Source organism: Dromiciops gliroides, chromosome X (assembly GCF_019393635.1).
Source record: "Dromiciops gliroides isolate mDroGli1 chromosome X, mDroGli1.pri, whole genome shotgun sequence".
In the NCBI taxonomy this organism is placed as follows: Eukaryota; Metazoa; Chordata; class Mammalia; order Microbiotheria; family Microbiotheriidae; genus Dromiciops; species Dromiciops gliroides.
Genome location: NC_057867.1, coordinates 77,116,974 through 77,129,878, shown reverse-complemented (window position 1 = coordinate 77,129,878; position 12,905 = coordinate 77,116,974). Strand labels below are relative to the sequence as shown.

General features: G+C 37.3%; 1 protein-coding gene across 1 annotated transcript in view; it reads right to left on the bottom strand.

The window, feature by feature from the left end:
* Positions 1–12,905, bottom strand: part of PCDH11X (protocadherin 11 X-linked) — a 539,199-nt gene that overhangs the window by 498,809 nt on the left and 27,485 nt on the right. Inside the window, exon 2 of the mRNA XM_043974371.1 lies at positions 2,616–2,747. Within this exon, the coding sequence (XP_043830306.1) occupies positions 2,616–2,699 (84 nt within the window). The 5' untranslated portion in view covers positions 2,700–2,747. The remainder of the gene's footprint in view (positions 1–2,615; positions 2,748–12,905) is intronic.

The following is a 12,905-nucleotide window of genomic DNA, read 5'->3' as shown; positions in this document are numbered from 1 at the left end:
CTCCACCTCTTTCCCTTGGAGAAAAACAAATAAAAGAAATCTTTTTAACAAAATATGGGCAAAAATGTTATTTTCAGCAGGGACCCTAGTTTATGGATCACTACTATTACTATTTCCTTTTGAGAACTGGGGGAGGGGGCGGGATTCTTTGTTATTTCTTAAAACTTTCTTCCATGCTTTGGTGGAAAGAATATTTGCTGGGGAATTAAAAGGACATGGTTCTGCCACTTCATCACCATGAGGTCTTGGACAAATCATTTCACCTCTTTTATCATTTATCAAAGTAGGAGTTGGAATAGAAGATTTCTGAGGTCCCTCCTAGCTGAAAATGGATAGATTCAATGATCCTGTGATTCCGGACACACGGGACTCTATTGGATTTTATATGGCTTAGTAGACTGAAACTCCTTAGGCTCACATTCAAGGTGCTCTCTATTGGCCTCTTCTGCCTGACATATTTCTAAAGCCTTGTACCTCAACCCACCAAGGTCTTGTACTCTAACCAAGTAAAATCACTTCCATAATTCATCATAGTAATTTCTTTGCTATACTTTACCCTTTCCTTACCTAGAAAACCAGAGATAATGGACAAAATGGAATTATCCCATCCCAATCTTACCTTGCTTGCTCTGTGCAAAATAGTCATGTAGAACAAGAGGAATGAGGAGAGACAATCATACCAACAACATTTTCATCACTTTGGAATTACCTTTCATATTTTATAAAGCATTTTCTCTTACATTATTGTATTTTGATCAACAAACCATACTGGGCTTCTAATACGGTAAATATCATTGAAATGGCTGTTCTCCAATTAGATACTAATGCGTTTAGTAAAAAAATAGCTCACAATTTTTATATACATTGCTAAAATATCCTTGATCAAAATTCAGGAGATATATTTAATTGATGTATTCTTCATGGATCATGTTTACTATATTTAAATGCCTAATAATAAGTTTTATTTAAGATATATTGAGTCTATTCTTCTTACTGCATTCCTAAGCAAATAACTAGAGACATCAAAAAACAACCAACAATACGTAAATGACATGTCATTAATACAGAAGTGTTACAATACTCAAGAGTTGTTATTTTGTAATTACACATGCATATATTGAACTTTATTCTTTTTTTGAGTTATTCTAAAGTCTGTCCATTATATTTAAAAAATAGCGAGATATATGTGCAGAATTTAAAATTTCCATGATGGATGTTTTCTATGTATTTCAACAGGATTTTTATTCATTTTCCTCAACTACCCATGAACCTAGCCATACATGAAATATGGCATTTTCATGAGTATAGTGACTATCTTGCTGTTTTATTCATGTCTTTCAATCCAGAGAGTAGCATATTTTCATGCAAGTTTGTTTAGTGTTCAATGATCTTCATAGAATGTGGCAGTACAGAAGTTGAAAAGGTTGAAACAATTTTGAAATCGCTTTAAATCCAGAACTATTTCCTTTCTCTCTATGTTTCAGGCATCTAGTTGGCCTGCACGGCCGGCCATGATGTTTTAATAATCTCCTCGTTTTTTTCTCTTTGGCAATTATCTTTATTCTACGAAATGAGTTTACTTCCTGGTACCTTCATTTTCACCACTATATTTGGCTATGATGTACTTCAGCGTGGGACATTTACCATCTCTTCCCCTCCCTCTATCCTATGGACAAATGGCTTGACACTGAGGAGTATTCTTCCTGCACACCTGCCAGAATCCCTCTTCAAGGGCTTTTTCACCCCATCTTTTCTTTACTGTCATTGCCTTCTGGAGGAACAATGCCCCCGGCCGTAGAGCAGTGTTCCCAGATTTGAGAAGTTTGTTCAACAACTACTTAGAGGTGAATGGACAATTAATTCAATATTCTAATCAAGAGTGGAGATAACACACATACCTTGTAGTTGTATCACTTGAATGAAGGCACTTATAATCACCCTAATTGCAGAAAAGGAATCTAGGAGGGAGAGGGGGAAACATCTCCAGGGCTGAAATTGCAAACCTTAAAGTGATAGCAGAAATCACATTGAGATGACACTGGAATACTCTACTATGGACTCAATGGCCTTGTGCTCCTTAGTGAATGGGAAAAGAAAAGGAGGTGAGGAAAGGGAGTCACTTGAAGTGGATATAGACAACAGGTTGCTGTAGAAGTGTACACAAGGTATTTACTTGAAAGAAAACTCACCTTTAAATAAACGAAATTTAGGACCCTTGTGCTTTTCTCCTCATAGCTCTCTGCCTTCTGCAGTGGAAAGTGGGTGAGAATGAGTAGAAAGAGGAAGGGAAAGAGATAAAATACCTTTGCCTCCAGTAAACTGTCATCATTTGTGATGTTTATAAAGCACTGGGAGAGATGTTCTCTGATATCTAAAGGGCTGATGAGTATAAAACAGCTTATCACTGCAACTCTCAGTCTTTGGCATAAACCATCTGCATTCTCCCAAGTGCTGGGACACAGTCTTATCCATCTGCTATAAACAGCTTAAAGAAAAATTCTACAAAAAACTTTCTGAGGAAAATGGTAACTGCTCATCAAGGGTCATGTGTTAAAAGTTTACACTAACAGGCTACCTTGAAAGAATGATGGGGTAGATACAAAAATACAACTTACTGCTGAGAAGAAAGAGACATTGAGTCGACTCTGAGTCTCGCCGAATATGGCAACGATGCAGGACGGTTGTTTAGGCTTCTCCATATCACTGTACAGTTGATCTTATCCTTGGTGACTTGAGCTCTGGGAGGCCTAAAAAAGGAATTTGTAAAAATAAAGCAGCATAGATCAGAGGTACAGTACAGATTGGGTCTAATCGCAGGACCATATCAGCTTCCTTTAGGATATAACTTAAGGTATTAGACTACACATACTTGTCAGTGTCTTCATGGGACTACCTGGATTGAGAAGAGGTAGAGTAAAATGCTATTGGTATGTGATCAGTGGAACCTTTTCTTACTCACCAAAAGACATTCCTGAGGTAGGCCAAAGATTTTGAGTCAAATCCTAAGGAATCAAATCTTAACTCGTTAAGCAAACAACTCATTATTAAAAAACCAATCATCCTATGGCTCAATCTTCCAACTGGCTGGAATGGGAACAAAACAAGAAGGCTAATACTCTTCACAAGATTTTAGCTTTGGCCAGACAGATGTTTCCACTGCAATCCTTGAAACAAAAAATATTATAAGTGGTCTATAACACAGAGTGAGAGAGAGAGAGAGAGAGAGAGAGAGAGAGAGAGAGAGAGAGAGAGAGAGAGAGAGAGAGAGAGAGAAGGAGGAGGGTGGGGGCAGACAGGAGAAAGGGAGGGAGAAAAATAAGAGACAGAGAGACAGAAAGAGACAGAGGCAGAGAAAGGGAGAGAGAGGGAGAGAGACAGGTGGGGAAAGAGGGGGGAGGGAAGAAGAAAGGAGTGGGGGAGGTAGAGAAATAGAGAAGGAGGGAAGGGGAAGAAAGGAGAGGAGGGAAAGACAGACAGGAGAAAGGGAGGGAGGCAGAGAAACAGAAAAGGGGAAAGGGGAGAGACAGGCAGAGATAGAGAGACAGAAATGGGGAAGGGGGAAAGGGAAAGAGGGGGAGAGAGAGAAGAGAGACAGGAGAGAGGAAGGGGAAGGAAGGGGAAAAGGAGGGAGAAGAGGGGGTTGAGAGAGAAAAAAAGAGAGGCAGAGAGAGAGGCTAAGACAAAGACAGACAGGATCGAGGAAAGGAGATAAAGAGACAGGAAGGGAAGGGGAAGAGAGATGGAGAAAGACTGACAGGAGGAAGGGTGAGGGAGAGAGGAAGGGAGGGAGGAGACAGAGGGAGACTGCAGAAAGACAGAGACAGAGGGAGAAGATCTTTGATAGAAGGAGGTTCAGCAAAGGTGTGAGAAGGGACAGGATCAAGACCATGGATGGGGTGATTAGTCTTTGGAAAGGAGGGATATTCTCAAGGACAAATAAGGAAAAGAGGAAGACACGAGGCAATTTTGAAGAGGAAAGCTAAGAGGCTGACACACACACCCTCTCCATCTCTCTCCATCTACACACCCGCTTTCCATCCATCTCTCTCTCTCTCTCTCTCTCTCTCTCTCTCTCTCTCTCTCTCTCTCTCTCTCTCTCTCTCTCTCTCTCTCTCTCTCTCCCTCCCCCAAATGCTAAGCAGGAGGGGGTTTGGAAGTAGAGTCAAGGTCCTAGAGAAGGGCGTTAAACGCTCACACCTGAGGCCTAAAGGACAGCTGATAGAAAGAACTCTGATTTTTATCAAACCCATTACTGCCAAATTAATTCCAATTCGACAGATATTTCCCAAATGCTTATTGTGCACTAAGGACTGGAGATCTGAGAGACAGGCTGCAGAAGAGAGCATTCCTTTTCTAACTTGCCTTCAATGCAGGGGGCAGATACAGTCAAAGAGGTCACACTGCCACCTGACTGCTTGTAGGTTTGTGGGAAACTCTAATAAGCCTCAGTATCCACTTGTTTCATCAAGAATGAAGAGGCAGGGAAATCTAGGTGACGAAGTGGATAAAGCACTGGATTCAGGAGGACCTGAGTTCAAATTCGACCTCAGACACTTGACACTTGACACTTACTAGCTGTGTGACCCTGAGCAAGTCACTTAACCCCCATTGCCCCACATAAAAAAAAGAATGAAGGGGCAACTAGGTGGCACAATGGATAGAGCACTGGCCCTGGATTGAGGAGGACCTGAATTCAAATCCACCCTCAGATATTTGTCACTTACTAGCTGTATGACCCTGGGCAAGTCACTTAACCCCAACTGCCTCACCAAAAAAAATAATGAAATGGGATTCTGTGGCTCTTTGAAAAGTGATGCAATGAAACATTTGTGCAAGTGATCTAAGTTTACAAGTTGTAGCCTTTCCCATTTCCCATTTTATTAAATAGGTGCTCTTTACTATGTGTCTACTTAGACATTTTCCCCCTCCTGGGACTACATGAAAGGGTAATGAGTTTTTAGTCAAACATTAGACTGTTTACTATTTAAACGAGCCTAGTAAGGTAATCAGAGAATCCCCTTGCTACTCCCCCATCTCACATACTGTTGCTATTCCTATCAAGATAAGTTGCAAAGAAGACAAATGGTTGAGAGGAAACAATTTGTGCTTGTTTGAATTCTGATACTATAAGCTTAAGTAGCAAGGTACTTTTAGATATTTATCTATCTAGAGTTATTGTAGTGATCAGGACTGACTTCCAAATCCAAGAAGCTATGCAACAGCTACTGTGTAGAGGAGGCTTTGACTTCTATCTGATCTGGGTTTGCTACATTTGACTTGCTCTACAACAACTTCCTCCATAAGAAAGTTATGTTACAGTAGAGCCAAGGTAGCCAATAAAATGTAATGCTTTGGCTTCCTGGTCCCCCACACACACATACCCCCCCTACCTCCCCGCTTCTGTTATCTGGATGACTTGACAGCAAATTTCTCTAAGTGTGAAGTAAAACAAAATCACTTGGAAAACTATGCACATTTATTGTGGCCACACTGGGTGCTGGACAGAATACCAAATGTCAGTTACAGTGTTTTCCCTACTACAATGAACTACTGGCCAAGTATTCAGTCCAGCAGTAATGACCTCAATATATGCTAGTGAGACAATGAACAACTTTCAAGAGCATATAAAAATCTATGCAGCTCAAAGGACAAGAGACTTTAAAAAGCTTCATTCCAAATGGTAGATGACAAATTCTGTAAAGTGTTGACCATGTCTTACGCCACATACTATTTTTTTTCTTTTTTGCAGGGTAATGAGGGTTAAGTGACTTGCCCAGGGTCACACAGCTAGTAAGTGTCAAGTATCTGAGGCCAGATTTGAACTCAGGTCCTCCTGAATCCAGGGCTGGTGCTTCATCCACTGCACCACCTACTTGCCCCCCATACACTATTATGAGCTCCCTCAACTCAGTGCCATCCCCCCATAACTGAAATGCTCTGCTCCCTTATCTCTGCCCCCTAGTTTCTCTAAATTTCTTCCAGATTCAGCTAAGTCCCACCATCTGCAAGAGGCCTCTCCAAGTCATCCCTACTAAGCTGTCTTCCAATGTCTTTTGTTGGAGATTGCTTCTCCTTTATATTATATGTATCTTGTACTCCCTAGATAGTTCCACACCATGTCCCCCATTTAAATGTGAGTTCCTTGAGAACAGGAACAATGTTTTTGTGTTTCTTTCTGTCCCCAGCACTTTTGTCTAGCAGATGTCTAGCAGATAGTAAGTGCTTAATATTTGCTTGCTGATTGACTGACTCTGTACCTCCAGTGGTCTGGCCTTTTGTACATGTGCCCTTTATAACAAGTTTATTAAATGGAATTCTTTGGGAAAGAAAATGTAATCTAAAAAAGGCAAAAACTAACCTCCACATTCTTAAAGGAGTATACCATAATTTAGAGCACCAGTATTTAATGCCATCATTGTTCACAAGGACTTCTAAGGATAGGAAAGAATGCCAGTAGTCATTAGGAATAATGATTAACTAAAAATGGCTGCCTTAGGCTAGATATACAAGCATCCACAGAACTCATTCATTATTAAACCAATTTTTTATTCTCCTTCATCAAATAATCTTAATTGATTTTGTATAACTTTTTATTGGGTATACAATCAATCCCCTTTTTAATAAAGCTAAAAATACTGAAATGACCATTTTACTAATAAGGAAAGAGACTTATTCAGATAACTCACGGGTAGACATGATAGATCATTACAGTTGCCTATCTAAGGTCATGGGTTAACATAGAACCATAAGCTCTGTTTTGACATTTGATTTTACAGTGGCTCATTTTAAACACCTACTATGTGTAATACACAGAACTAATTATGATACCACAATCTATATCAATCACAGGTTATTTTCACCATACCACAATGAAAACCCTTAGGGTAAAAAACACATAATGTCAACACTATGGCCATTAGTCTAATTCATACGAAGCAAGTTAACATACTAATGTAATGGAGCCACCACTTACATATAATGGATTTTCTTCAAAAATAACAAACTGACTTTTAACAAAATGAACTATTCAAGTGGTATTGATAAACCTTAATCCCATTTTCTTTCTTATAATACACACAGATGATATTTCAGTATGATATGAGACTTGAAGAGTATAGGTGGAATAATCAGTGACACCTTAATTAAGATATTTGCAGGGAACTGCTATGTTTTAAAGCATAATTTTTCCATACTGGTTCCATAGCAGCATAACCCATTTCCCTTCAGTGAAATTATTCATGTATATTATTATATTCTGGGAATCTGATTAAACCAAAGCATTCACCTAAGAGATTCCTTTGGCAATCACTTCAATGTTTTAATAGTACATACTAGAGCATGGATTTTATTCACATTTTAGACTGTGAGTGAAAACATCCATCACTCTCGTGCTCAATAATCTACATTTGCAGCCTATTTAATTCTTGGGATAATTCCACCTGGTGAATTTAATCTATGAAGGTTGGGTCCTGCTTACCCTTAGGTGTTAATTCTCTGGGTATACTCTTCATATCAATAGAGCTTTACTGAGAAGTTTCTATTTGAAAAAATCTTATTTTTTATCAAGTCCCACTCCCCAATAAGGTACTTGATTGTCTCTTTGCATTTTAATCTTTTTAGAATTTTATTTTCCAAATTACATGTAAAAGCACTTAATGATTTTACTGAACTCCTAATAAACAGTATTTAAGGAATAGGGTAAGCCATAGATTTCTTTGAGGGAAAAAGTGGAAAATATTTACTTTCCATACTTCTAAATTTCCATGTAAAAATGAAAAAATACACAAGTTGCCCAAAAGCAGGATACAGGTTTATGGACATTCTATTATAAAGTAATCATGTATAAGAATAAAATATGTAATTGAAATTTTACTTGATGTAAATTTCAGGGGGTGGTGCCGTGCTTTCCTTCATCTCTTATATGGGGCTTTGGCCCCCTCACTTGCTTAGACCTCCTTTCATAGATGTGTCATAAAAACAGGCAATTGTACTAAGTACACATAATCCATTTCAAGGCAAAGACTTATTCCTCTCTCAGTCACCCTGGAAAATGACAAGTAATAAAATCTCCACCGTTGAATTTAGCACTTGGATGGACTACCACAGAAAGCTCAGAAACTATATGAAGAAGTAATATCTTTAGGTTAAACAGAATTTTGAAGCACAGAAAAATATCTTTTATATATCCCTGCCTGTGTGTACTGTAATCCTAAAAAATAACAAGTGTGTATACAAGTGCCACACTCAATAGTTAGTAAATATAGTTCAAATTCTACTACTGAGCTTAGGCAGAAAAAAAGCTCATCCATATGCAAGTGGGGAGATTGGGTTTCTCAAGCCTGGATACATTTCCCCCTCAGTTGTATGCTCTAGCAACATCAGCAAAAGGTGTCCAGTGAATCCAGAAAACTCTTTGTTTCTCTGTAACTCAGGAGAGGTACAGAAAGAGCCATGTTACCTGGGATCTCACCTCTCCTAATTTCTAAAATGAAGAGATTCAACTAGATGGTCTCAGGGGTTTCTGTAAGCTCTTAACATTTGATGTTTCTATGATTAACTGATCTCTAAAGGTCTCTTTTCCATCTCAAACCTCCTATATAAAATTCTGCTTCATTATCCCTATTTGAGGGTTGCTAGATGGTACAGTAGATAGAGCACCCACCAGGCCTGGAGTCAGGAAGATCTGAGTCAAATCGAGCCTCAGACACTTACAAGCTGTGTGACCCTGGGTAAGTCACTTAACCCTGTTTGCCTCAGTTTCCTTATCTGAAAAATGAGCTGAAGAAGGAAATGACAAACCATTCAGCATTTTTGCCAGTATGTTTGGACACGAGTAATATTATCTACCAGCATGTGAATGGACCTGGAGAACAGATAACATAAGACATCTATAATCCATTAAAATAGACTATTAATGTGTTACTATATTTAAATATTCCAAAAAGTGATATTTATAAAGGTTTAGAAGTTTGCCAAGTATTATCTCATTTAGGCCTCCCAACAAATTTGTTATTATCCCTATTTCATAGATGTGGAAACTGGGTCTCCAAGAAGTTATATGAAACAGTGGGTCTGAATCAAAATTTGAATACAGAGCTTCCTGCTGCCAATTTCAGCACTCCATTATAGATCTCTGATTAAAAATCTACTATGTACAAAGCATAGAGTGTTAAAGTTTGGTTCAGAGATTATTTTTCTCAAAGCAAGAATTACACACACAGCTAAAAGCAGTCAGCACATTCAGCCTGACCTACAAATTTTACAAAACTTTCCATGCTAAAAGAGCAAATTACAGATGGATATATACATGTTTCTGCTGAATGAGCTATTAATGAATCAACACGAGTAAAGTATAGCTACTGAAACCTATGCTAAATATGGATTTTTTGTCTTCCTTTTCTATTGTAAATTTCTTGGTGAATTAAAGGTTTTTCAGTTCATAGGCATATGCTTTCTGCTGAAGCAGGTTCCAGATGTGTTTAATCATTGCATGAGATCCAGTAGAAATTTTAAAATAAAATCATGTAAAATTCATGGATAAATTGTATATGTGCCTTGAGAACAAACAAATGCCCTTTATTTTTAAATGAGAAATAGAAGCAAAGATTGCTAATACATATGTGAGAAACAATGCCCATAACCAGCTAAATGAGGTGCCATTTAATTAAGAGAAAATATAACCATTTAGCAAGGAATTACAACACAAAATTGTCCAGTGCTCTAGAACCAGGAGGTGACCTCATTATAGTTTTCATTGGGTGATGGTAGTTCCAAAGTACCAGGCTGGAATGGGTTAACAACTTTTGAAGTTACAGTATATATTTGGTTTGCAACAAATACATCAATCAGGTTTAAATACAAACCAAAATATAAATTTCTAGCTTTAATGTTATTATACTTGTCACTTGTCTTTTTTTGCAGGGCAATGGGGGTTAAGTGATTTGCCCAGGGTCGCACAGCTAGTAAGTGTCAAGTGTCTGAGGTTGGATTTGAACTCAGGTCCTCCTGAATCCAGGGCCAGTGCTTTATCCACTGTGCCACCTAGCTGCCCCCGTCACTTGTCTTTTAAAACATCTTCATGCATTATCCCTGTCTCTTAAAAAAAAAAGGCATAGCATGTGTTCACATATAAGCATGTTTTTTTTTTATTTCAACTAAAAATTTAAATAAATAATGATTCAGGGCCAGTCCAAATATTTAAAACATTTAGATCCTAGATAATTAATGTGAATCTGTGAATCATTTTACCCATTCTATTTGGGTTAATATATTCTTTGTTGGATGTTAAGAATAATACCTTTGCAAAACAAAACCCTAGAGATGAAATTGCAATGGAAGCTAAGCTCCCAAGGCCAAATGTGGGCAACACTGTCCTCATAATTCCTCTCAGAAGGATTTCTGTCAGGCTAATTTAAATATTTTCCCAGAAATGTACAAAATAAAATGTGATCTACTGATAAGGAATTTAATCTAAAAGTTAAAAACATTCTCTAATACTACTGGGAGATGGATTATTTTAAGGGAATCTTCACCCTTCTCTTGATATATCATCATCAGAAAAATCTTTTATCAGTTGATTTCTTCTAGTGGCTAAATTAAAAAAAAATAACTGTACAATGCTGATGTCAAATCTTTAGTAGGCAGTTTAAACTATTCAAGAGAGTTTTCATAGATACAGAAGTGAAGAATCAAATTTCCATTCCCTCTTTTAAAGCAGGAGCTGGTTCTAAGTGAAGCCCTAGCCTGTTAGTGTCTGAGAAGAAACAAAATGAATTTTCTGTAACTCTTATTTCCTTTCCTTTTCTACTCAGTTTGACTTTTGGCAAGTGAAAAAGAGTAGAGCAGCATCAAGATTTCTTCTAAATTTTCAAATAATTAAGAAACCCTTGAAATACTCACTATGTACAACTAAGGAATTTAAATCCATCCTATTTTAAAAGCAATCCTTTCCTTCTAATTTAAAGTATGAATCTTCTCCTTTCCTTTTTTCCTTGTCTTGCTTTTGTCTTCTTAAATTATTCACATAAAATATACTGAATTATTTAGGAAAAAGTCCTAAGAACTTTTCTTGTTCAATGAAGCTTTACTACAGCCAAAGCCTTCTTTTCTCATTCATTTTTGTGCTTCTTACTTAATTTCTTTGGCTTTACGTAAAATATATGGCTTAGTCCGTCATTTTGATGTGAAACGTCCAATAGAGGGAGGTAAACGAATTTTTACAAGGTAAAACCACACAATCTAATGAACAAAATACAAAGCAAAGACTTTGATTTTGAACCACCATTTTGGGTTCCAAGGCACTACTAAAAAATTGAAGAGGGGTTCCTACTATAAGTCTGGGCTCTGTGCTCTTTGGCCTCAGATGAATCCAACATGCATTTATTAAGCACTTAGTACATTCGAAGCATTGGAGACACAAAGAAAACAAGGAAAAAAATAGTCCTGGCCCTCAAGTGTCTTCCACTGTACTGGACTACAACAGAGAGGGAGGAAGGTAGAGAAAGAAACCATGCTTTAGGAAAAATAAATTCCTTCTCTAGGATGTCATTTTCTTAGTGGAATATAAGGGGGTAGGAGTAGCTAGTCCAACTAAGGTCCTTCCTTCTTTCAATCCCAGATTCCAAAATCTGAGGATCAAAAAAGCTTCTCCCATCTAGATTCACCTAACTGCAGAGACTAGATTCCTACCAAAATCACAGCTGTATGTAAAAATGTGGTACTAAACACTTTCTAAATATATCAAGTGAGACAGAATAGAACCATTAAAAAAGAAACAGCAGTAAAAAATATCCTTAAATCTGTGTGTTTCCCTTAAAATTCACGAAATAGGCTGCCAGTATGAAGTACTGTATATTCATCATATTTTGATATCTCACAAAAAGGGAAATGCAATTTATAGGAATGAAAGAAATAAGCTATTTTGTCAATCTTCTGGTATATATTCACTCTTTGCCTAAATGAAAGTTGAATACTTTTCTTAACCATTTTTATTGTAGATATTATCCATAACTGGCCTTCAAAAATTTATATCTGATAGGTTATTTGAAAAATTTAGAAGGATTATTGACTCACTGTCTTCAATATGCAATCCTTTGGCCCAGTTATTTATTCTACAGAGTTTTCAAATCCTATATTCTTCTCCCTATAAGGACTACCTTTCAATTGTACCTTTTCAGAATTATTTTTCCTCTCACTTCTTGGAGCATATTTTTTTTCTTTCAAAATCATGTTGGCCTCTTAAGCATCTGATGATTGACTATTAAAGTGTATGGACTCTGAAAAAACCAATACACCATTTAAGAGTAAACAATTGGGCTTTAAACTATGTCTCCATTGACCAAATAAAGTGCTCAATTTAGAAATAGAACATATTCATTGGCTGACCTCTGCTTAGCTCAATACAATTTTTAAAAAGCCAATTTGCTTTAAATACAACAATATTGCTCTTTGCCAAATGGGTAAAGAAATACAGAACATGTCTTTAGTGTCACTAAAAGTTCAAAATGTCACTGGTCCCAATGACCTTTGCTCAGGAAGAAAAGGTTGCACGGTTTTTTTATATGCGCTTTCCTTCCATGCATACAGAAAGTGGATATTTTAAAAGAAGAGGAGAAAAACCTGCCAATTCCCCTACTCTGAAGTTTTACACAACAATCTCTAGGGTATTCTACAGAAAGTGGATCCAAGACTTTGAGCATTCTAATGACTGGCATCTAGCCAGGGAATAAGTAAATATATATGTACTATTGCTGACTAAGGGTTGAAGTGAGAACAAGTAGATAAAATAAACAATTTAAAAACTGAATATACAGTCTTCTCTTGGATCACAATTTAGGAAAATGCTCTGTTGAATGAAACAGTTCACTAACATGGCCATCTCATGAAGTGAAAGGTCATGAGATAAT